At 39.5% G+C, this 25,618-nt stretch overlaps 3 protein-coding genes across 5 annotated transcripts in view; 1 reads left to right on the plus strand and 2 right to left on the minus strand.

Moving 5' to 3' along the window:
* Positions 1–7,279, minus strand: part of tmem104 (transmembrane protein 104) — a 34,092-nt gene extending 26,813 nt beyond the window's left edge. The window contains exons 1-6 of the mRNA XM_057347165.1: positions 6,979–7,279; positions 6,662–6,752; positions 4,502–4,623; positions 3,023–3,104; positions 2,290–2,386; positions 2,083–2,163 (exon numbers count right to left, since the gene is read on the minus strand). Coding sequence (XP_057203148.1) covers positions 2,083–2,163; positions 2,290–2,386; positions 3,023–3,104; positions 4,502–4,623; positions 6,662–6,706 — 427 coding nt within the window. The 5' untranslated portion in view covers positions 6,707–6,752; positions 6,979–7,279. The remainder of the gene's footprint in view (positions 1–2,082; positions 2,164–2,289; positions 2,387–3,022; positions 3,105–4,501; positions 4,624–6,661; positions 6,753–6,978) is intronic.
* A 428-nt stretch (positions 7,280–7,707) lies between these two features.
* tnpo2a (transportin 2a) lies at positions 7,708–18,556 on the minus strand. 2 transcript variants are annotated; one of them, XM_057345699.1, is made up of 25 exons: positions 18,441–18,555; positions 17,287–17,386; positions 17,118–17,193; positions 16,861–17,010; positions 16,595–16,701; positions 16,286–16,419; positions 16,030–16,111; positions 15,823–15,945; positions 15,629–15,747; positions 15,406–15,466; positions 15,029–15,200; positions 14,683–14,835; positions 14,281–14,506; positions 14,019–14,190; positions 12,251–12,337; positions 11,931–12,038; positions 11,685–11,843; positions 11,512–11,599; positions 11,286–11,384; positions 10,988–11,083; positions 10,727–10,802; positions 10,541–10,640; positions 10,235–10,309; positions 9,885–10,027; positions 7,708–9,793 (listed from the first exon to the last, which is right to left on the minus strand). In XM_057345699.1, exons 2-24 carry the CDS (start codon positions 17,383–17,385, stop codon positions 9,920–9,922), a joined length of 2,670 nt encoding a protein of 889 aa, XP_057201682.1. In that variant the 5' UTR covers position 17,386; positions 18,441–18,555; the 3' UTR covers positions 7,708–9,793; positions 9,885–9,919. The 2 variants fall into 2 exon arrangements, 1 of the variants encoding a protein (XP_057201682.1); XR_008963822.1 differs by lacking the exons at positions 7,708–9,793; positions 9,885–10,027; positions 10,235–10,309; positions 10,541–10,640; positions 10,727–10,802 and having other exon boundaries at positions 11,059–11,083; positions 11,286–11,415; positions 18,441–18,556.
* A 121-nt stretch (positions 18,557–18,677) lies between these two features.
* gaa (alpha glucosidase) lies at positions 18,678–25,534 on the plus strand. 2 transcript variants are annotated; one of them, XM_057345697.1, is made up of 19 exons: positions 18,678–19,814; positions 19,887–20,038; positions 20,479–20,644; positions 20,731–20,827; positions 20,953–21,072; positions 21,150–21,268; positions 21,398–21,529; positions 21,699–21,809; positions 21,920–22,033; positions 22,752–22,836; positions 22,912–23,029; positions 23,621–23,754; positions 23,861–24,012; positions 24,135–24,283; positions 24,363–24,504; positions 24,599–24,697; positions 24,776–24,940; positions 25,074–25,226; positions 25,365–25,534. In XM_057345697.1, exons 1-19 carry the CDS (start codon positions 19,299–19,301, stop codon positions 25,425–25,427), a joined length of 2,787 nt encoding a protein of 928 aa, XP_057201680.1. In that variant the 5' UTR covers positions 18,678–19,298; the 3' UTR covers positions 25,428–25,534. The 2 variants fall into 2 exon arrangements, with proteins under 2 accessions (XP_057201680.1, XP_057201681.1); XM_057345698.1 differs by lacking the exons at positions 25,074–25,226; positions 25,365–25,534 and having other exon boundaries at positions 24,363–24,488; positions 24,776–24,889.
* Positions 25,535–25,618: the final 84 nt, after the last annotated feature.

A 25,618-nucleotide genomic window follows, 5' to 3' on the forward strand; every position in this document is an offset into this window, starting at 1 on the left:
GTCAATGACTGAAATCGCTTTGAAATGATTGCTTGAAATCCACCTCTGATGCTCCTAATCTCATATTTATATTATGAGACTTCGGCCTGGATTTCACAGAAGTATTTCTCAAGAACATATCAAGAAAACATCTACATATTAACAGCCAAGTATTTTTTTTAATCTAGAAAAGTTTCTTCACAAAAATGATCAAAATCATTCACATGTGTTATATCAACGTATAAGGGCTAGTGGTTTATAAAGAACCCAATCCTAAATGTGAGGAACAACAGTAGTGATGCTTTGCCTTACCAAAAACCCTGACAGCAAAATCTAGCAAAGACGAATCAATCCCACTTAAGTCACTTTATAATCAACCGATCAGGTGGGAAGGTTACAGTATATGTGACCCTGGACAACAAAACCAGTCTTATGGGTAAATTTTTCGAAATTTAGATTTTTACATAATCTGAAAGCTGACTAAATAAACTTTCTAAAGATATATGAGTTGTTAAAATAGGACAATATCTGGCTGAGATACAACCGTTTAAAACTCAGGAATCTGAGAGCGCAAAAAAATCAAAATATTGAGAAAATTGCCTTTGAAGTTGTTAATCAGGGGCACTGTGGCAGACCATCCACTCACAAAAATAAAGTTTTTATATATTTAAGGTAGGAAATTTACAAAATATCTTCATGGAACATGATCTTTACTTAATATCCTAATGATTTTTGGCATAAAAGAAAAATCGATAATTTTGAACCACACAATGTATTTTTGTCTTTTACTAAAAATGTTCCCGTGCTACTTAAGACTGGTTTTGTGATCCAGGGTCACATATGTGAACAGCCCATATAAACCAATGACCATGAAAAGAAATTCCTGATGCTATTCAATTAAAGAATGATGGAAAGGCAATACTTATTTGCTCCATACTGTTCCTTTCAGCCCAGATTTCATTACAAAACTTGCACTCTGGGACATTATTCTGCAAAAAATGACCTGCTTTGACAACCCTACAGTCTTTAACTTCAGTTCATTCTAGAGTATAAAAGGCAGTTGTTAATTTCCTCTGAATGGCAGCTCATGGAGTAATTGCAAAGACTGCAAAGGACAAGAGGCCAAAAGAGTTCTTACATTATATTTAAAGCTAGAGTCAATGCAGGTCCCACTAACAAAACAAATTTCCTTCACGCTGAAAAACGTCCCCATTTAATTCATTTACGATCAGAGTCTCTTACGCGGCAGTCATTCGTCTTTACTGAGCACACCTGCGTGGGGACAAAGTGGCCACTTTGCTTCATCACACGCTAGGAAAGGTCAGAGCCCAGCAGGCTATTTCAACACATCACGCCTAATAGAATAACGAATAACGGCCTGACAGAGAGAGCGAGTGACGTCCGGTCAGAGAAAGCTCTCAGCTCTCAAGCTACAAGTGCACAGTCGATGCTGACGAAACATTAGCAAGTGCAGTTTATTAGCACATAGGAGCGTGCAAAGGTTTGTGGGAGAGTGTAACAAGTGTGCCACCTACTGGGTTGTGTTTGCCATTACATGCATTGGAAGTTTTTAACAGGGCGGTTTCTAATGTACGTGTCCTTTTTGTTGATGGTTGGAAAAGATGCCAAAAACAATGCTGTTGAGATATTACATGGCTGCCAGGGTGCTGTTGAGTCAGCCTTTGTGCAGTGCTGCATGTAAAATGATGCTTAGCTGGGCATGAACCCTGATCGAGCAATAGAAAAGTAAAAAATAGGACCCGTTTAAAAAATAAAAAAGCCTTTCTTGAGTTCAAGATGAACACGTCATCATATTGAACATAACCGAGATTCTCATTACCCGGATTCTTCGTCCTAAAGAGGCCTTCTCTTTCTCTTATTTAATTGCGGATAACAGATTACGCTCTGCAGTAAAGTAATTACAATGTAAAGCAATTTAACCATTTCTAATTACACCCATTAGCAGCCAACAACCTTGCTCGCATAAACTGACCGAGTTACCGACCTTCAGAGAGCAGTATTAAAGGGCTTGTTTAATAGCTTTATAAAACCAAATTTCTTAACTCGAGTTCACTTTTTAGCGCACAATGACACAAATCTTACCTTTATTAAAAAACATAGAGGCCATTTGTCCCATCTCAACTCTCTCGACAATGTCAAAGTGGTCTACGCTGGTGGCACGTTCTGTTAGATCGAATGACAAAACAACAGCGACCTTGGTTTAAAATCAACAAACTACTAAAATACTTCAATGTGCGTTTACACAATAACAGTAACAAAAACAAATTAATATGCAAATGCATTACTCACCGACAGAGAGAATGGGCCGCGTCTCAATGGGTTCTGAGCGTCCTCGGATAATGACATCATCGTCTGAATAGTCCGAGCTGGAGTCGCTGTCGTGGATCTGAAAACGTTTGTATTTACCTACTTATTTAGCATATGACCAAGAGGTCAAGGTCGGATCAAGACCACAAGGCATTTTGAGAACATTAAAAAAACAGTAGTCTACACTAGTTGCTTTTAAAGGCTGGAATACACTACATGGCTTTATAAAATCTGAACAGATTAAAAAAACTAGACATCACATACTTGCAGATTTTTTGACAGTTTGCAGAGAAAACATCACACACTACATGATCAAATCTGCAGACTGGCCAGTCTAGACTGAAAATCTGAGCAAAAGTGTATTCCAGCCTTACGTTAAGGCATACTGTTGCATTAAATCAGGGAAATCTACTCAAACAAAAATGCAAATGTTTAGATTTACCATAGCAGCGTTGTAGCAGTAGTCAACATTTCGTTTATATGGATTACAAAGAAATAGAAACACACCGAGTAGCCTAATTCTGGATGTGCTTCCACTAACATTTGGTACATCTGCCCTAAAGCGCCCCGTCTCATCCACCAACAGGTCAGTCAAAACAAAAAGAGTTCATCTACTTTCTTACTTGATTTACATTTGAGTCACTTTAATAAGTATTGACCTGAAACTAAGAACATCAGGTTCAGGGTGAGTCCTTCATCTGATGACATCACTAACCTCTTCCTGTTCTCTCCTCTTCCAGCGCAGCTGGGCATTGGCAGCAGCCATGGCTTCTATTACAAATGTGGTGGTCATAAAACTGAGGACAGAAAGACAGAAAGAATGAGACACTGCCCTATTTCATCTGTTTAGTAAGTTTCAGAGACAAAAAGAGTTGAAAAGACGAATGAACATAACACTGGCTGGCATCGAAAAACAAGAATAGTTTAAACCTCATGAAATGAAATTTGGAGTTGTGTTGTTTTTAGGCCATGTCTATCAACCAGTTGAAGCCATTTATACAGCCAGTATTAACCCTTAGCACATACAGTACATGCATTCGGACAAAAACAATTGATGATTCTTATTGCAGAGAAAAATCTGTCCAATCAAGTCAGTTTGACATACACAGATATTTCACAAAAAAGGACGAGTTTTTTCAATATGTCCTATCCAAATTTCCTGTTTATTAGTACATATCAACACATAAAAAGGTTGTAAAAAAAGTCTGTTGTGATAATATTTCGTTTAAAACTCTCTCCACCTCTATAAGGGCTTTTCTGTACGTGATACATATTTCATCAAGCTCATTTTGGACATCTCATCTCTCATAACCTGTATTTAAGGGCTGTGGCTGTCTGCTTTCTTCCCTCTGCTGTATTACTGATAAACAGCTCCATCCCGTTTCATCCAAACACTCATAACTCTGCCCAGGGTTCTGTCACTGATTCAGACAGCTGGCAGGTTAGTAGAGGTGATAAATGTTTTTTGACGGCCACAGAACCAGCGGGAGTAAAAAGGTGGAGAGGTGAACCAAAGATGAGCAACTGACAGAGAGAAATAATGTGCAAGAAGAAGAAAGAGAGCGAGAGCGAGTTTTTGCAATCTGGTCACAAAACACTTACAGACCTACACACCTCAAATTCATAACTTACCATCACACAAATTAGCATTCTAAAGTAGGGCTGTCAAACGATTAATCGTGATTATTCGCATCCAGAATAAAAATTTGTGTTATATAACATATGTCTGTGTACTGCGCATATAAATGACATTATTTATAAACAATTATTAATTTTCATATTTCTCTTAAATATGTGCATGTATGTGTATGTGTTCATAAATAAAAAATAATTTGGACAGAACACAGACATATTATGTAAACATCATTTTTTTCTGGATGCGACTAATCGCATTTAATCGTTTGACAACCCTAATTCTAATGTTTGTAACTTCATAAACACAATGACTTGCAATGACCCTAACAAACATTTGTCCCCTTTATGTGAAAATTGTGCTTGCACATATGTGAACATATTCTACCCCTTGTTTAACCAGTTTTTCTACACAGCATGCAATACTGGTACCCAGATGATGCTACAAGTAGACGATCATAAACTGTGTCTGCGTAACATTTAGCACGGCTTTGGAAGTGTCACTTCCTGTTTATCTTACCAGGAATGATTCTTTTGAGCATGAGAGAGATGAAAAACATACCTCATAAAAGCCAAAAAGGTGACAAGTGACACGCTGACCACCCAACCAGCTGTCGCAAAAGCTTTGGGCATTGTTAGTGCTCCAGTGCCAACAATCAGATTAAACATGTAGACCAGGCCAACCTACACAAAAACAAACACACGCAGATCATGACTGTTGAGGTTTGAGAAGTTTACAGTGGCCACAGGCTTCACAGATTAAAAAAAACCTCAGAGGCGATATTACCATCTACTATCTATGTTACCTGTCTACTTCCTTTCAGAGCGGATGCGATTTATCACCAGTGTGCATTTCAATGAGATGTTTATGATTATCCATCTGAATAACACTATATTTCCTCCCACTGACGATTAGCATTTATCATAGATAACAGATTAAAGTGAGCTACATATTGGTGATGAGCCAGATAGACCTACTGTTAATCACAATAAGAACTGATGAGGGTTCTAGATTATTGATTTAATTTAAGAAAGCATTCAATGCTACCGAAACAATGTGTGGGTACTGGACATACACTGTATCTTAACATCTTATGTATTTTCAACGAAGCAAGTGTTTCTTTTTACCATGTGCTGTGTGCTATATAGAATTAATTCGACGAGCAGGTTGTGAATTAAAATAAATTAATTATTGAATCCTTTGGAACAGTGTTGGGTGTAATTAGTTACTGTAATTTAATTACTTTTCCCTTGAAAAAGTAAAGTAAGGGATTACTCTTATTTTTCTGTAATTTATTTACAGTTACTTTTGATGTAATTAAACTAAATACTTCGTGTATTATATGTGTGTGCAACAGTGGAATTGACATCAAAATTCAAAGTCTAACTTTAAAATCTGTGCTTTAATGTATAATTCTCACATTTGTAATACTTTGGTCAGTTAATAAGAGTACTTTATGTAGCCTAGTTTAATATTATTTATTTGAATGAATTAAAAGAGCCCTTTCATGCCTATCCTTGAATCACTTAACTAATCAAGGTTGATATAGGATATAGAAAGTAATTAGTAATAAGTAATTAAATACTTTTTGGAGAGAGTAATTTGTACAGTAATCTAATTACACGATTGAATATGTAATTAGTAACTAATAATTAATTACTTTTTCAGAGTAACTTACCCAACACTGCTTTGGAATTATAAAATTTTGGATGAAAAAAAGCTTTAGTGATAGTTCACCCAAAAATGACATTTCTGTCCTCATTTACTCACCCTCTTGTCATTTCAAACCTTTATGACTTTCTATCTTCCGCAGAACACTAAAGAAGATATTTTGAAGAAAGTTGGTAACCGAACACCACCGGCCCCCCATTCACTTCTATTGTATGGACAAAAAAACAAATGCAAGTGAATGGGGGCCAGTGAACAACATTCTTCAAAAAATATCTTCTTTTGTGTTCTGAGAAGAAAGAAAGTAACACAGGTTTGAGATGACAAAGGGATGAGTAAATGATGACAGACATTGTTTTTTTTGGGGGGGGGGTGAACTGTGACAATAAGTTAAGAGATTTGTTTAATTTGTATTTAGGTCCTAAAACATGTTGACAGGTGAAAATGTGACAGCTGAGTAAGACAAAATCAGGATCGTACATGCATTTCTGCTGATTCAAGCCATTGCAGCTCTGTTTCTGCTTGGCACATCACCTGCTCTCTCAATTGTTGTGACAGTATGACAGACTCACATGATCTCATTTCCTCTTTACTAGCGGTTCCACGCATGACTTGCAGACAGTTAAAAGCACCTAAAGCCTTAATGCTTGTACAATTTTATATTCTTAGATGCGTCTGTCACTTACTCTTCAGGAATGCGTTAAGGAAACCTTTTATTACAGAGCAAAAGAGAAGTCAAAGCATGTCACGTGCATGACATGACATGACATCCACGAATCCTAAACATCTGAGAAAGCCATGTTGTTATACATATTATCCATACCCTAACCACAACTAAATCCTACATGCTATTACACTGTCCACTATCCGCTCTTTAGGACATTTATATCATAGTAGTAAGTTACCACAGTTTGTAGAAAAGTATTACCCTGTATGTTTGGTAGTATTGTAAGGGATTACAAAAACTACTGTGTGGTTTGAGCATTCAGCATTAGAACTGAAAAGTACGTGTACAGAAAGTTGTTCAAACAGGTACGTTAAATCAATACTTACAAAGGGTGAGTAAGGCTCCCCCGTCTCTGTAATTTCCCCAGCCATATTGAAAAGGCAAACACAACACCCAAAACCTAAAAAGTGTATCACCCTAAGGGAAAAGAAAATTCCTTTTAATGTGTAATAGCCCACAGTCTTCCAGTAAAGCGACACAACAATAACTATGAAAGATTAACATGACAAGCGATACTCGACACCAACTGTTTGCGTTTTCTGTTGCGCTCAGCATACACATTGACAACCTTAACAATGAATGTTTCGACACAAAATATAACACACAAAATAAGGTAACTGTTGTTATTGCAAGAACTGCTCACCTGCACCCGCTGGCAGGATGAGGAAATGTGAGGTAACGACTGTAGTTGTCTAGAGAAGCGGCGGTTTGAACCGTCAGGAATGCACGAGCGCGTTTTCCTGTGACGTCCTCGAAATCGGTGACGGGGCGCGCGCGCAAACTAAGCTTATTAACTGAATAGCGCTCATGGTCCAAAACGTCTCATTGTTTCCCCAATCTGTTCTCAAATCAGGCTGCAAACGTTGTTCAGTGTGCGAACACATACGCGATAGAATTACGCAGTACAGTAGATATGATGAGCAGAAAACATGGATCCTGATACGGGGGAGGGGCGTATGAATCGGAGGCTGTCGCTGATTGGTTATGTTAGATGACGCTTTATTGATGTCGGTCTGTACGGAAATAAACAAAATCTAAACGAGTTAGCTCCCTTTAAAATGTATACTTAAGACCATGCTTGTCCTTACGCAAATCTACGTGTTTCTTTAACTTTTTTATGTATTGTATAATTATTAATAGTAAATTCCATTTATAGTACGATTCCTGAAAGATTTAACTTGAACTCTTAGATGTAACTATTTAATATTTGCAAGAACTATGGTTTGGGTCACTGAAAATGTTCCTGTGGGTTTAGCGTTTTTCACACTTTAATAGAAAATGCTTTGCTTAAAAGCAACCACGTGTACAATACACAGCAGCAACATTCTACACAATCTCAAGCACACAGACAGAAGAGCAGTTCACCAGAAAACACATTTAGACAAAGTGTTTATTTACCCATTTAGAGATCTAATTACAGGTGACCAGAAAGAAAGAAAAGAACCATCCAGAGAGGTAAAGTTGAGTAAATCAATCAATGCTTCAGCAGACTTTCTAAAAATCATAAGCTAAATGCATTTCTCCATACCTGCCTGCCTGTAGAAAACAAAAAACTCTTTAAACAAAAAGAAAGTAAAATAAATTCTTTAAACAAAAAGAAAAAAACTTTTAAAGTCTAAAAAATATTTGTGCATGCAAGCACAAAACCAAATATATTAAAAAGAACTTAACAAACCATTTAACTTACAAAAACTCATTAAAAAAATTAAAATGACATTATGTCTAAACGTTCCGCTTGGCAGCATATTGTCATGACCGTAACAGGAGAAAATGCATCAGTGCACTAATAATTCAGATTTTCACTTTGTCAACAATTTCACTTTGCAAATTCTAAATATCTAACCATGATGTTAAAGATATTACATGTTGATTATTTAAGGGCATTGAATTTAAGCCCCATCTGTAACATGTCCTCTTGGATTAAAATGTGGCACTAAATCACTTTCCCAATTTTGCAAAAAACATGACCCATATTTCTAACTATTTTCAAAAAAGCATCTTAGAAAATGTAGGCATTTATAAATGAGATTGTCAGAGCTAGTGTTGTATGAGAAGAAACAGGAAGATACTTTTCAACTATAATTCCACCAAAACAAATATGGATATTGCTTTATAACAGGCATTTAATAACTAGTACAAGGGTCTAAATGTGAAGGGAAAGGGAGGAAGGGCAATTACTACTGCCATTGCTAAAATGTTTTACAGACAATTAAACAACGAAATCAAATCACGTGGTTATCTGAAAGTTTATCCCAACAACACTTCTCGCAACCGACATTACGTCTTTCAAGCCATGATTTGTATCCAACTAAAGAATTGCACATTTAAAAAAACTTTGAACAAGTCTCTAAAATGAAGCTTAGGACTTAGAAATCAAGTTAACTTTAGAAATTGACTGTGCTTGGATGTGATACTGGATTAGATGTTTTTAGCCACACACACCGTTAAAAGAAATGGCTTTGTAATTCTAACAGATCCTCATCTTTAAGAGACACTAGAAAACCTTTAACAGAGAAAGTGCATATCAACAAAGCCACTAACTTCGGTTTAAGAATTCATTTAATTTCCTACAATACACTTAAAAAGCAAAATGTATAGTAAGATCTTGGCGCAGATTGGTGGAGACAAGACAATGCTGAAATAAAGAACACAGATCACAGCGATCTGAAACTAAACGAAAACTTATCACCATTCTTGTTCTCGAGGCCTACGTGTTTCATTACTCGCTATATTAGCATGACCAACAAAAGGAGGGAGGCAATCACCTTGGTGGAGAAAATGAACGACCGCCTGAATGTCACTCAAATGTTATGTGGAAAAATAAAGCAGGCAGAAAATGCAGAAAGGATCTAATATGTTCTTAAGTTAATTACATGGTTGAAAAATTAATCTCTTATAACATTAAATCACATGCATTGCCAACAGCTAACACAATATTTGGTTAAAACTTAAATTACATAATTACCAGTCTCACTGTTAAATTTCAAAGTGATAGTGCGCCCAAAAATAAAAACGTACATACAAAAGGATGTGGTGACTGAGTTTTGGTGAACTATCCTTTTAAGATCAATTTTGTTCAGGCACAGGCCGCCTTATGCGAGTCAACAAGTATGCCACTCAATGCATTGTTGTGTGCTTTAGGCATCTAGTTGAGGCGGTCTGTTATGAATGGAGCGGTTTTTATTCACTCCCAAAATAAGCAGCTGGTGAATCTTGCCTGAATGTTCCCTCCCTTCCAATCAAGATCCCTGAACTTCTGGTTTCGAGCCCACCCTGATCAAGTCAGAAGCTAAACTGTGACAAGTTGATTTCACATTTACACTCTCAAATCCTCTTTTCACAAAGACAGAGGTGGTGGAGCCAAGCCAGATCACCAACAGTCGTCTCTTTGGCTCCAACAGCAGGTCAATCCCACAGACATGAATGAATTTCTCTAGAAATCATCCCACAGATTTAACCTGGAACGTACAATGGAAAGAACAATCAAAATTTAACGTTCTTCATGTTCATTTTTCTTGATGTCGTACTGTAAAGTGAAGTTCGGCTTACCTAAAAATTACGCCCTTATGCGAGGACGGCTGCAACTACACGCCATAACAGGCTGAAAGTCTCTCCTTCAGCACAGGTGGAAACTGTTCGGAGAACTGCTGCCAGTTATCATCTCCTACCTGATCCTTGAAACCGTGCAAAATCTACATAGAAAATAAACAGTTGAAAAGCAAGACAACTATTCCAAGAGCAATTTTTTTTCGAAACACATTCAACGTCCTTCAAACTGAAATAACATTACATTTCATTAACTAAAATGTAGAAATTGCTCATTATATAAAATGTTCACATTTTGCACTTTTTTAATAAAACGTTAAAGCTGACCAACAAAAATCTCAATGTGTTCTTACCTTGTAGAACATGTCCCTCAAATCATCTTTGGGATTTACCCAGGAGGCCACAGCATCGCAGAAAAATATAAAGTCCTGCATCATTAAAAAAAAAATTATACAAATATAATATATACTTTATAATAAAATACATTAAAATACTAATAAAATACATTTAAATTATTTAAACTACTAACTAATTTCTAACACTAAATATGGTTGCCTTCCAATAATTGTAAGCAAATGCCCCATTTTTTCAACCCAACTAAAACGAATCAAAAGCAACAAATAATATTAAGAAAACCAATTTCATTTTAAATCTCTCACTTGCACCACTCCTCCAGGATTCGCCCCGATCATCACACAAATGCCCCTGAAGGCAGAGTCCTTCTCTTCATTGTCCCGAATGTTTCGAAGTGATGTGCACCTATGACAAACATCCCAAATCTTAGATTTCTGGTTCTTATACAAGCTACATGAAGTTAGTCAAGTATAACATTATTGGCATCTCACAAAGGTTGAATGAACTGCGGCAATATGGGCGCAACTTCCTGTGGACACACATAGCCCAGGCGACCAATGGTGATGGCTGTTTGACAAGCACAAAAAAGGGACTTCTTATTCAAGTTAGTCAATGAAAGAGCTTCAGTCAAAAGCACACAAATCAGAAGCTAAAATATTCCACAGCAGATTCAGATTTCGAATGTCTGTTTAGGAGTTTATCAGAAGTGCAGTGCAGACAAAAATATTGAAAATCGCTGAAATAAAACTCACCTGTGTTCTCCAGCAGTGTTTTGGGTGTATTGGGCCTGTTGATGATGTCCACGAGGTTACTAAGAACAAGGGCCATAAACGGTTGCATCTCTGTCCCTAAAACAAAAGATAATGCAGATCACATGACAAGATCATCCCTAGTCTGCAATCCATATTTTTGAACAGATTAAAGATAGTATCCAAACCATTCATCAAAGTTAATTCAAATCGGATTACCAAACCAGTACCCACATAAATAGACTTTGTTATATTTGTAACACTAACGCACATTTAAACTAAAGCAAGTTCAAATACTCACCCATCTGTATAGCGATCTCGCCAATGGCCCATGTGGCATTATTACACACCGATATAAACTCAGGGTTGAGGTTGAGACCCAGAACAGGCATGAACTCAGCTGGAGAGGGTAAACGGACACCAATGACAAACTAACCAGCACGACACACACAGAAGCGACAGCTGGCGTGAGAAACCACCTCCATGCGTCAGGATTTCATCAGTATGAGAGTCACGCAACAACTCACCGATACAGGGCTTCACGTGAATGAAGCACGCTTTGGTCAAGTCGCCCAGCAGCGCGAAGGAACTCTGTCTCACTTCCGGCATGGAGTCCTTGAATTTAGAATAAATGAAACACTTAAGCTTGGTTTCCAAGTGTACAGTTTTGATTTGACCAATGCTAATGGACTCTCCATACCTGCATGCACTGAAACAGCAGGGTCATGATGTTGCTGCGGGCAACCAGCTGATCCACGTGACTGCCGAGACCTTCAGCCAGACCGCTGAGAAGATCCAGGGCCACGATCATGAAGTCTTTATCAGGGGCTTCGTACTGATCTGGGTGCTGATTGTACATCTAAAACGATAAGTTCAAAATGAAATGTTAGATGATAAATGAAGTCTGAATTATTAGGCCAACGTATTTTGAAATGAGCTGTCTGACCATGGCTTGAGCGAGGTTCTTCTGGACCAGTGTGACACAGCGCTGATAGACGGGTTCACAGTAGGGAAGGAAGCCACTTTGGAGAGCTGTCGCCACTGAAGACAGGCACTAAAACAAGAATATGGTCAAAACTAAGCAATGGTGAGGCACCGGCAAAGATTTTTGGGCCAATACAATACCAATATTAACAAACAACTATTGGCTGAAATTTTTCACCGTTTTAGAATAAGCAAGGTTCAAAAACACATGCATTAATGTGTACCTGATAGTGTTTTGCATCAAATCTTTTTTTCCTAACCAATACAAGTATTTTAAGTTACCTCCAATAATGGAAACAGATCTTTATCCTCGTCCTTCAGTTCATTCCACTTCTGAATAAGAGGCGGCATAAGCTTCTGGATGTATTCCTATTAAAAAAGGCACAGTTATTCAAGATTCATAAACGTGTAGCTTGTTTAAAGAAGCATCGTTCTACCAAAGTCCAAGAAATGCACACAATGGGCATTCATGAAACAATCGTCAAGGTCAAATTTGATATTAAAATGTGTATATGTTAATGAATTCCAATCATTTGTAAACGGGGCGCGCACGCTCATTCACAATAAGCATAATCCCTGTCTATGAATGGGGTATATGCATACGGGTTGATGACGTACTCCGGGCTAATCCAGCTCCATAGGGAACAATGCCGTTTCGCTTCAGGATGCACAAAGGATTACGATCAACAACGCGAGTCTAATTATTCAAACACTTCGCCATACGTCGACAACCAAAAAAGGAGAAGCACTTCAGGCTATCCGTTTCAAGTTCAGTTCAACAAATATGGAAAAAAGCAAAGTGAACTTTTGCACTTACTAGAGGCATGATCACAGAGGCACTTAACAATGCTCACCTGTAGTGCTGTTGGTTTGCCGAAATTTGAATGTTTTCTTACTGAACGCATCGTTATCACAGTGAAAAATCCTCTTAGTGCTATGAGAGCGGAAGTGACCTAGCTGGCTGAGGTTTTAGCGGAAGTACGTCATCGACCCCATTACAGCTACACAAATTACATATCTAGGAATGCTGGAATCCTCTGGACCTCAATCTCTGGTTTGACACGTTATATTGCATAAATGCATAAAAGACTAACAGGCGATATGCTTACAAATAAATTAATCAATTAAAGTGGGTCCACCAAAATGTTTTTAGCCATGTGTTTTTGCCCAAAGACCAAAAGAATAAAATGCCACAAGAACTCGTGAAATAGCATTATGATCCATAGTGCATCAAAAAGAATACAGAACATTTGAATATTTTACCCACCATTTACATGTGGTAGGGAGCATGTGTACATTTCTTTCGTACCAACTAACATTTTGAAAATACGAACATTATCATGGATCCGAACATTTACGTCATTACGAGTTTACGAACAATTTACACAAAAATTTGTTCTGCTCTTGTTCCATGAATGAGTCTAGGGCTGGGCAATGTGTTAAAAAATATATATATATTGACAATCAACTTTAAAATCATCACGATATCCGATAATATCAGGTGCGTTTGACTTCATGCAACGCTGCGCAGAAGATCGGCGTGCGAATACAGACCGGGAGGGAATTCGTTCCTGACCCGCCAAACACACACGCAAGCAGGCGTGCACACACAGGCGCGCCACACGCAAACCAGTGTTGCACTAACTTCTTTCATCAGGTAAAGCGCGTAGAAAAATCAAAGCTTTTATGCAGTAGAAAAATGTTGCAGCACCGCAAGCGTGAGGTTTTGCTTTGCCGACGCAGCTCGTCTTTCTCTTGGTCTATCTGTGCAGCAACCAGCAGAAAACAGCAGCACAGTCAACTGACCGAACAAAACAGCGTTTCCAAAATTCTGTCACTGTTACAGACTGCCTGGGCATATGAACATGAATGTTCACGCTAAAGCCTGCATCGCATGATAATGTTATATTGCGTATTTTCCATTATTATCAATTATCGTCTGGTATCGGTCTGTTGTAATCGACATTGGGATATTTGCGAGACATCGGCGATATACGATAATATCCCAGTCCTAAATGAGTCCCAAAGTTTTGCTTCATGAAGGACTCACAGGCTGGTTGAGGTGGTGACCAACAGAGTCGGCAAGTGTTCCGATGGCATCGTATAGGATTAACAGGTTCTTGTGTTGGTACTTGCTAAAGGCAAACACCAGTGTGTCCAGAATGAAACTCAAGTAGGGAACCAGTTCTGTACAGGCTTCCTCTTCCAGTGTGGCAAATGCGCTGTGTGGAAAAAAACAAATGACGATCTTAAAAATCTCATTCTTAAATCAAGTACAATCATATAGATTTTGAAAACAAGGTGAAACACACCTGCAGGCCGCTTCCTGAACCCTTTTGTTGCTGTCGAGGATGCGTCTGAGCAGCTCCGTCATCAGTGGTTTGAGGAAGGAGTCGGCCGGCTGGCTGACCACCCAGAATGCATAGCGGCTCAGAGTCCAGCAGGAGATGGAGCGAACCAAAGCTTTTTTGTCAGATAGAGACTGAATCAAGTGTGGAATCAGCTCGGGAAGGTACGGCACCATGTCTTGCATGCAGCCTGGAGAGGAAAAGAGACGGTATGTTCAGAACAGATAAGACCCATGCTAATCGTTTTGCTTGCATGGAAAATTGACACCCACAATGCAGTGGACTTGACTAGACACCCCGTGTGCAGTGTTAAAAATTTGACCAAAATGCACTTGTTTTACATTTACATCTATGCAATTAGCATACCTTCAGCAATAGCCCCCAACACCAGGATCCCGGACTCCTTGACAATCCAGTCCGGGTGGAACAACAGACCCTTCAGAACTGGAAGCAAAGGGGGCAGCAACTCATCCCGAAAGACGTTTGCCAAGACATCAAGAGCAGCAGCAGAACATTTGCCTAGAAACAAAAACAAGTGCAGCAGTATTTAGAACACAACCGCTCGCGTGTCACTTTAAGCTGAGAAACTATGTCTGGATGTGTCGTGGATCAGACAGTATGAATACTTGAACATCACTGACAATCAAGTTTTGTGTGCAATCACCTCCACAGACTTTACAATCCCATTTTACACATTTCCATTAACACTTACGTAAGTTCCAGTCGGACAGACTGTCGTCATCATCGTCGTCGTCCTCATCGCTGTCCTCCCCTTCCCCTCCCTCACCGCCCTCATGACGAAGGGTGACGGTACGAGACTTGTGGAAGCGCGGCTTGATGTCCTGCTCGTTGTCCGGCACGGCCTCATCCTCCTCCACGTCACCCTGATTGGGAAACACAAGGACAAATCAAAAGTTTGAATGTAGTCGTTTTTAAACCACATGTACGGCGATAACGCTTTAGGCCTCGGGTCAGACAGTATGAGTAAAAACATCATAGATGAATCTCAAGATTAATGATATCGTCACACCCATGACAAGAACGGTTGTGGATATTCAATAGTAGCAAAAAGAAAACAAACTTACAAACCTTTAATAAAATGATGTCAATCTCCGAGTATTTCATTCCGTTCACCAGAACCGGGACTAACCTGAAGGAGACAGCGATACGTGATTAAATGTTTAACGCTTATAAAAATGGGATAAAAATCTCTCTACTTGGAATAAGACCTTCTTTAGACGTTTACATGCACGTGTGCTAGAGTATGCAGAGATAAATACCAAACAACAGTCAGAAAAGAAAGCTAGCTTACTGTGCAAGGTGTCCGGATATGGCTTCCTTACAGATGGGCTGCTCAGCCAGCGTAAGCCAGAACTCGCAGGCCTCAAGAGCCACGTTCTCATCCGGGTCACGTGTGCGCTGGAGCATGTACTGGAGAACACACATCATTAGATACTCTGATTGGTCAAGACACGCAAGGTTGAAGATGGAGACGGGTCAACTCACCTCAACGATACTGTGCATGTGTGGGATGAGCCGGTCAATTCGAACCTCCAGCAGCATGACCAGAGCTCTGCACACGTTCTTCCTCACTTCTGAATCCTCATCCGCTGCCAGCGCAAACAGACTCTGGAATAACGGAAAGAGGAAAAAAAATGGGTTCTAACACTAGTCACAAAGATCAACAGCTGATATTTAACACCCTGAAAATACCTCAATAAACGTGTCAATGTTGTCCATGAGGGCTTGTGCTCTGCCGATGATAAACTGGTTCACGCAGGCAATAGCATGAGACCTACAGATCCACAAATCAAACATGAAACATGTTATACTGTGATTTTATTGGTTAATGTTTCCCCGCCCACAGAGCCTTGATTACATCAGCGGAACGCCATAAAGTGTTATTTAGCGAGTAAAATGGGGTCGCTTTGTCTCTGAAACAAGCTCTGAAATGTTTTATCCAACCAACCTGATCTTGGGGCTGCAGTGCTTGAAGAACTGCAGAAATTTGGGAATCATGATGTTAAGAGGCCGATTGAGAGCATCACTGTCCAGCAGCTCGGACGAGTCCTCGCAGATCTTCTGCAAAGCTCCAAAGGAGCCCTGTGTGTGAAAATGAAGACACACGTCACACAACTGAGACAAGTTGAATCACCATGAAAAGAATCGTGTCCTACTTGCCTTCATTTCCATACACATTTGAATAGAGAAACGTGCAGGACACAGAATAGTAAATACAGGAAAGAGACGCTACTAATCTATAAAAAAATGTACTCACCTCACATGTACTGTAGTCATCTGAATTGAGCATGTTACAGAGCTGGGGAAGTAGCTCCGGCCATGTCTGTAACTCACCTTTGGTGGCAATTGTTGTTATAAGGATGCCTAAATATAAAGACAGAAATGATCACAACCAGATATTACCCGCATATTATTAATCAATCAAACTAATCTTAAAATAAAATTACATTTCATTGCAATGGAAATATAACTGGAAATATTGTTCTGCGTGTCATAAAATGCAAATGCGTAGGGCAAACCCACCAATAGTGGCCCGGATGAGAGGCGAAGGGTCGCCGATATTGTTTAGACATTCCTGCTTGATGAAGTGTGCCACTGCCGGAGGAAAGTTCTGATAATGAACTTTCACATTGTTCTTCAGTATCAAACCGCTGAGAGATCGTGTGGGCTCATCTGCAGATTGTGCAAAAAAGTCATTTATGTATTCTGTCAACGTAATGAGAACCAGGCACAAATCAACTATTGTAAGATATAACACAACTTCTCCACAAAAAACCCACCTTCAGATTTCAGTCTGGTCAACACAAAGATGAGATAGTTGTTGAAATCGGGGTACTGGTTCAATTGCTCAAGTTTCTGCCAAAAAATATAAAAACATGAATTGATTAAAGGTTAAAAAGCCTGATTTGCTTTATTAATCGGGTCCACGAATGAAAGTGTTCATGATACCTGCTGTACAGATCTCTGTGTGGCTGTGTCTGGGGATTGCGAGTCTCTCAAAAGCTGGAGGACCTGCTGCAGGCCTTGCTCATCCGCCTGCCACTCCATCCTGCACAAAAAGAGCTCTTCACCAAATGCTTCCTCTTATCAAACTATTGCAACATCAACCAGCAAAATATCTCAAAGAGCACATCAGCTGCTGGCCTGATCGGAGCATCAGCGTTTTTAAATCTTGCTTTAGGACGGGTTAAAATAACCCACTTTTATAAGCTATAACAACACATATGTTATTAGTGTGTTGATAAGCAAGTTACTCCTATAGAGAATCAACTTTGACGTCAAATCCATACTTTGTGATGCTAGAATGCATTTACGTGAAATATTTACATTAGGCAATCCAATCTACTAGGGTTGTGCTACACAACAGGTTTATTCTGGAGAAGATTCAGGCTGTCCTTTCTAAATCGTTTCAAAGCACATGGTTTTGCATATGGTGCATGGCCTCCTCTGGCATTAGAAAAATCGGTCTAGTTCAAAACCAGCAGAGGGTAAACTCAAGAACAGTGCGTTTTTTTTGTGCCTTAAAGACTGTTAAAAGACTTTATTAACGATTACAGCAGACTCGTATTTCAAATTCAGACTGCGCACCACCCACGCGCGGCAGATCGCAACCTCAACTAACGTTAGAGTCGACACGTCAAAGCCTTACAGACTTTGATGTAAAATCTGTCTAATATTCATATACAAGTACCTAATTTACAAGCTAGTTTAACGGGGGGGGGTGGGGGGGTCTTTTAGCCATTTTAAAGTTGTAAACGCTTTCGTGTGTCGTAGTTTTTGGTCAGGCTGTTGCATAACGTTACACGACCCACGCTCGTGTGCGATAAATCCTTAATAAGTTAGTTGTATTAAATATAATCGTAAAACAGCCCCGATTCGCTTACAAAAGAAATATTCTTAAAGCAGCAAGTAATTATCGTCTAACGTTAGTCACAGACGAACCGAACTAACGTTACGCGCATGCAGGTGACTTTGTTCGTTTTGGGACGTGCTCTAGCACGCGCATTCGATTGTAAGCCATACTACACACTATTATTAGATTGTACATTATCAAATATATAGTCCGATACAACGAAAAAAAAAGCTTAGACATGTTCACTTACACATGCCGCGTGCGGAGGCCTGTAGATCACGTCATGCAGCGTGGAGCTCGAGGCCTCGCGCTGCTAATCTCGCGCAATGGCACTTTCAAACGCTTCCGCAGCGAGAGGAAGTGATGTATGCATAACCTGCAAATTCAGGAAAAAGTCACGTTTTGATTCACTTATTTACATTCACAAATAATTTATGAGCGTGTGTTCTCTGTCTTTTTAAAATGGAAAAATGACTGTGATCAGAATCTTTGTTCTCTTAAAAAGCATTATTTTAGATATATGTTTTATATGTCTTTTTATTTTCCTCGTTTCTCCGCGGTAACATTGTTGTCTATTATTGACCGCATGTACAAAATCTTGAATAAAAGAAGCAGATGCATTTTTATCACACTAACATTACCCTAAACAATTCCCGAACAACACGTTGCAACGTTTTATTGAGCTAAATTATGAATTAAAAGTGAATGCAAAACATTTAGACTTGTGCAACACTAGTCCGCCAACTAACTAAGATATATACTAGTAGTAAACATCTATAAAAATATATAGATGTATATATATAATAAATTAGAGTCTGTCTTCTGCTTTGACTTCAAAAGTTAAGTTTACATAAACAGACCCATCAATGGTTTAGAGTTGCGCATGCGTCATTTCCTCTCCCAAATTTAACATTCGTTTCGAGGGTATAGAGATAGACAGATGCAGTAATAAAACCAGAACGGATCCTTTATGACATATTTGCAACAGTCCACCATTTAATGTGTTGTTTTTGTACAATGTACGTTATCTTTTTCGGATATTACGTTGTTTATTGACGCATGCGTGGTTGTTTTGGACTTCCGTGTTTAATGTAAGAAGAGCAAGTCAATGGCCAAACTCCTGCACATCTCTACTGTACTACTGATCATTATATTTTTGATATACGTGATCCTTGCTCTGGTACATGAAGCCCAGAACGTCTCGTTTACTTTTTCAACCTCAGTGGAAATAAGTAGTAGCTCAAAACTCGTATACAGAAGTTTAAAATCCCAAATCAATGTAAGCCTTATTAATGTATCTACTGATCCCCGTGCTGAATGCTCTAGTCAGTGCGGTATAACTGCGCAAAGCCGCATTGACTGTGCACGTGATAGATCTTTAAGTCAGGCTGACTGTGAAAACAGAGGGTGCTGTTATGAGCCCCTACCAAAATCTGAATTCAGAGGGCCGCCGTGGTGTTTCTACCCAGTCCGTTACCCAGGTTATAAAATGGGGGTCCTGACTCCTACCAAGAGGGGCAAAAGGGCTACCCTGACCCGTTCCACGCCCTCATACCTGCCCCGGGACATCTCAACACTGCAACTAGACATGATTACTGAATCGTCAGGTTGTCTGCACCTTATTGTGAGTGAAGCTCTTTTTATTGTAAACACGTTTTCATACGACATACTTATCTTAATATCTCTTCCCACACAGCTGAAGGATCCTTCATCTCCAAGATATGAGGTCCCATTTGTCACGTCATGCCCCAGAGGCCACGGTGACACACAGATTCCTCTTTATGATGTTGAATTTCAACCAGACCCCTTTGCTATCATTGTTCGCCGCAAGTCCAATGGACGGGTTCTGTGAGTGTACATTCTCTCTTGAATAAAATGTCCAAACTGCACCACCCAGGGCTGGACTGGGAAGAAAAATCAGCTCTGGCATTTTTAGGCCAGGGATGCCGAATATGTCGACGGGGGGAGGGGTGTGTGCATGCGTACTTGTCTTTTGCATTCGCGTTGCGTGCATTCGCATTTATAATACGTCTTTCTAAGCGGCCAACGCCTCCGTTACGGCCCCATACGTTAGCGGCCCACTGGGAAAACGCCCAGTACACCAGATGGCCAGCCGCCCCTGGCACTACCTTATGTGACAACTGGGTATAACTTTTTTGCAAGCATCACTTTTATTTTTCACTCAAGTTAAGTGATTTTTTCAAGTTTTGCATGAACAAATGCTTAAAAAGGTTGAAAACAAGTTGTTTTGTATTGTTGGCAAATGCTTTCTATTTTATTTCTTTTAGTCTAAATACTACGATAGGACCCCTCCTGTATGCAGATCAATATCTGCAGCTCTCCACCAGTCTGGCTTCCTCTGTGGTATCGGGACTGGGTGAGCATTACACCCCCATAACCCTGGACCTCAACTGGACCTCTGTTTCATTATGGAACAGAGACATGGCACCACATGTAAGACCTACATCTCATATCACATTCTCCTTTAACTTTCTCATTGTTCACGTGCCATCATTAAGATTTCATTTGGCCCTTTGTAGAGAAATGCCAACCTGTATGGCTCCCACCCTTTCTTCATGCTTCAAGAAGGTGATGGACAGGCACATGGAGTATTTCTTCTCAACAGCAATGCGATGGGTACGCACCTGTGCTTTGATGTTACAGTAGGTCTGCCAGACCTTCCTATTTGCTACTTACTGCTTTTTTTAGTTTAATATGGCACGGATGAAGGTCTCTAATTGTGTCAATGTTGGCAAATGTAGAGGTGTTGTTACAGCCGTCTCCGGCATTGACGTGGCTTACCGTTGGAGGAATTTTGGACTTGTATGTGTTCTTAGGCCCGAGTCCACAGACTGTGGTTCAACAGTACCAGGAAGTTATAGGTATGGAGATCACCGTTTACAAATTTAAAGCTGTAATTCACCCACAATGCAACTTATTCTTTGACTTAAAATTGAAGGTTTTCCTATGATGCCCCCGTACTGGTCACTGGGGTTCCACCTCTGTCGATGGGGGTATACTTCCACCAACATCACAAGGACCGTGGTGCAACACATGCGCCGAGCCCAGTTCCCTCTAGTATGTAAACTCAATAAATAATGTCTGTGCTCGTGGATAGAATACTGCCGTATTGCTTGCTGAACACTGTAGTATATACGTTATGTTGCCGACTAATGTTTTGCAGTTTAATTCATTTCACATCTTTAGGATGTACAATGGAATGACCTTGATTATGCAGACCAAAGAAGATGCTTCACTTTTGACCCACAACGGTTTGGAGATCTGCCGCAGATGGTTAATGAGTTCCATCAGCTGGGCATGAAGTATGTGCTTATACTTGTAAGTGAATAAGCACTTATAGCAACACCCCGTCAACCAATTCTGCATGCATTTCCAATAGGAAGTGACTCAGACACGCTTGCATCTGAATTCACCATTGCATATGTGAAGCAATTGTGCAAATTGTAAGACAAATGTGAGAGTTAAGTATCATGTGGTCATGTATTAGGATCCAGGCATCAGCAGTACGAGCCCTCCTGGTTCATACAAACCCTTTGATGATGGGCTGAAGAGGGGAGTATTTATCAAGAACTCTACCGGGCAAATCCTTATTGGGAAGGTTTGTGGATGATATTTTAATATTTTATGTTCTGTCCGTATTAGTAATGTTGTGAAAGGTTGCCCCGTGGTCTGCACAAAGGAAAGTTTAGAATTCTCATTTCCAACCAGGTATGGCCCGGTCCAACTGCATTCCCTGATTTTACAAATCCTACGACCATTGACTGGTGGATAGACTGTATCAGACTCTTTCACGACAAGGTACCCGTGGATGGACTTTGGATAGTAAGTACTATACCATTATGATCCATCAGCTGTTTACTATTACCTCACAAAATTCCTTTTTGTAGTGTTATTGTTATATCCATATACTTATTCCAGTAGGATTTAATGGTGTTTTATTTGTTCCCGTATGCCAGATAACATCCCACCAACATAATCCAACACATTACCAGTAGAGACCCACAAAGAGCATTATAGTTTCCATTCAAGGGATAGTACACCAAAAAATGAAAATTCTGTCATCATTTACTCACCCTCAGGTTGTTCCAAACCTGTATGAATTTCTTTGTTCTGTTGAACACAAAGAAAAATATTTGGAAGAATGTTAGCAACTGACATTTCTTATTGACTACCATAGTAGGAAAAATTATTGTATAATTTTTTTGTTCTGTTGAACACAAAATTAGATATTTTGAAGAATTGAGGACAGTTTTGGGGCACTTTTGACTACCATTGTCATTTTTCCTACTATGGTAGTCAGTGATGTCCCAGAAATGTCCGTTGCTAACGTTCTTCCAAATATCTTTCTTTCTGTTTAACAGAACAAAGAAATTTGTACAGGGTTGGAACTACTTGGGGATGGGGAGTAAATTATGTATTTAAATGTATTTGAAATACATAAATAGTGTCGGAATTTATCAGCATTATTTTGCAGAATACAAATTTACATTATTCCTATACTGACCTTTCTAAATTTCTCTGTTTCACATTCTGTTCACAGGATATGAACGAGCCGTCCAATTTTATCCAGGGCTCTGTGAACGGATGTCCTGACACTGACTTGGAAAAACCACCCTATACTCCAGGTCAGCTGATAAACTCTATAGTCTACCACTGACCATACATATAGACTGTATGAAAAGGTCTGTCTTGTTCTGCAGGTGTGATAGGTGGCCAGTTAAACTCAGAAACATTGTGTATGTCCGCACAGCAAAATCTGTCCAGTCATTACAATCTTCACAATCTGTATGGACTCACTGAGGCTATCGCCACCTACAGGTCAGTGAAATATCTGCAGTTTATTGGTTAAACATCTGATCGGTGATATAACCAGCTTTTAAAGAGTACATAACTAGGGATTTTTAAGGTCCTACTTTGGTTTATGGAGTGTCCAACAACAAGTTTATGTACATAGAAGGTGTAAAAACACTATTATTTCGTAATAATAGCTAGTTACTTTTTCCTTACTTCTTGACTGACTCTCAAATGATTCGATCCGCGATCCATCTGTCTAATCCCCTCCTTTACGCTAGCCTAGTCTGATGTGATTGGTCAGATGGTCTAGGCTCACGAGCTACAGTGTTTGGGGGAATAGAGTGAAGTTTTCGTGGGCAGTCCTAGCAAAACGTAGGCGGGGACTATATGTAGTGACGTAAATCCACGGCGGTTCGCGAATCGGACTAGGGACGACTCGTTTGCATGGTTCAGAGTCGACTCCCTTTTTTCCAAGCCAATAACTTTGATATTCATTCACCTTCGGATTTACAACTTGGCAGACTGCTTACTTTCAAACACGGCAACATTACACACCGCATGAAATGTCATTTCATGATCTCATGTTATGTACTCTTTAACCACTGTGAACTTCAGGGCTCTATTGAAAGTGAAGGCCACTCGACCGTTCGTCCTGTCCAGGTCATCTTTTCCTGGATTGGGACGTTTCTCTGGACACTGGACTGGAGACGTGCGGAGTGACTGGGAGCAACTGCGCTTTTCCATACCTGGTATGGTTTAAAACCTGCTGTCCAACTTTAAATAAAACCTCATAGAAATGTTGTTTACTTCTTTGATTTTATCATGAATAAGTTTGCTTATCTCTGTGTGCATCAGGTGTGCTGTTGTTCGGACTCTACGGGGTACCATTAGTGGGCGCTGATGTGTGTGGATTTGGTGGTGACACTACTGAAGAGCTGTGTATGCGATGGACACAACTGGGAGCGTTTTACCCCTTTATGAGAAACCACAACGACAAACCCAATACTGTGAGATATAGATTAACCTTTACAGTCTGTGCCCATCCACACCAGGGAAAATAACTATAAAGTTTCAAAAAAAGTGCTGTTGTATACTTTACATGTAACTACACCGTATTTTATATTTCCAGCCCCAGGAGCCGTATGTATTTAGTCAACAAGCTCAAGATGCCATGAGGGCTGCGTTGATGCTGCGATACTCTCTTTTACCCTTCCTCTACACGCTGTTCCACCACGCGCACACCTCCGCCAGCACTGTGGCTCGTCCCCTCTTCCTTGAGTACACACTCTTGAACTAATTCATCGCGATAATCTGAGTTTGTTGTTGGTCCATTTCTTAAGACTGTTCTTTATTTTAGATTTCCTACTGATCCGAATTGTCAACCCATAGACCGACAGTTCATGTGGGGGAGTTCATTGCTTATCAGTCCGGTTTTGGAACAAGGAGCGGTGGAGGTGGCAGCCTATCTCCCCTTGGGGACTTGGTACAGTCTGCACAATGTAAATGTTATCATTATACCACTTTTTTAAATCAAAGTAAATCAATGTTTATAATTATAATAAATAATCTTGAAGCTTTTCTATTTTGATATAGGGGCAAGCATATTACAGTAAAGGGCAATATATTCTATTTCCTGCTTCATTGGACACCATTAATGTTCATGTGAGAGAGGGAAGCATCATTCCCCAGCAGGTAATGTAATAGCAAGGTCTAATAATATTTACTGGCAGGTTTTAAGCCATGCTGTACTGAAAACATGTTTTTTCTTAGGTTCCTGCATTGACTACAACTGTGTCACGCAGAAACCCTTTCATTCTGCTTGCGGCATTATCAGCAGAAACATGGAGCAAAGGAGACCTCTTCTGGGATGACGGAGAAAGTCTGGAGACTTTTGAACGGGGAGATTACTCATACCTTCTCTTCTTTGCTGAAAAGGTAGGTGGATTTGTAAAATTGTCCTAATCTGCATTAAACCTGCAAATTCAATCTGTTAACCTGTAAATCAGCTAATGAGTTTTATGAGAATATACATCATAATTTTAAGTTATTTTTACATTTCCAATTCTAGTCTTATTTGGTGGGTAAGCCAGTCAAATTAAATGGATCTCTCGACCGTTTGGTCCTCGGAGAAGTGCGTGTTTACGGGGTTCAGACTCCACCTATGGCTGTGTTGGCCAATGGGAAACAGGTTCATGACTTCTCTTACAGTACAGACACAAAGGTAAGAAATCTATGATCTATCATATCATAGTTTGCTTTCTTAATATCTGGTTAAGTTTACATTCGGATAAAGAACACGGGTCTGTGGTAAATATTAAAATGTATAAAACAATATTAATGTGTTCACCTGTGTGTTCAGGTTCTTACAGTAACTGGCTTGGATTTACCAATGACCGCAATGTTCACAGTGCAGTGGAGCTGATGAGAGCACATATATGTACTTATTTATTTTTAATTTTTCAATGAGCATAATATGAAACATTTTATTGCATCAGTTGTTGGTACTGTTTGTATTTTTGTGAATCAATAAAATACATAATACCTTTTCTTGTTTTGATATTTTTATTTTAGTAAATTATAAAAACAATCACATAAGGAGTATTACATAAAGTA

This window comes from Triplophysa rosa, linkage group LG11 (assembly GCF_024868665.1).
Source record: "Triplophysa rosa linkage group LG11, Trosa_1v2, whole genome shotgun sequence".
NCBI lineage: Eukaryota > Metazoa > Chordata > Actinopteri > Cypriniformes > Nemacheilidae > Triplophysa > Triplophysa rosa.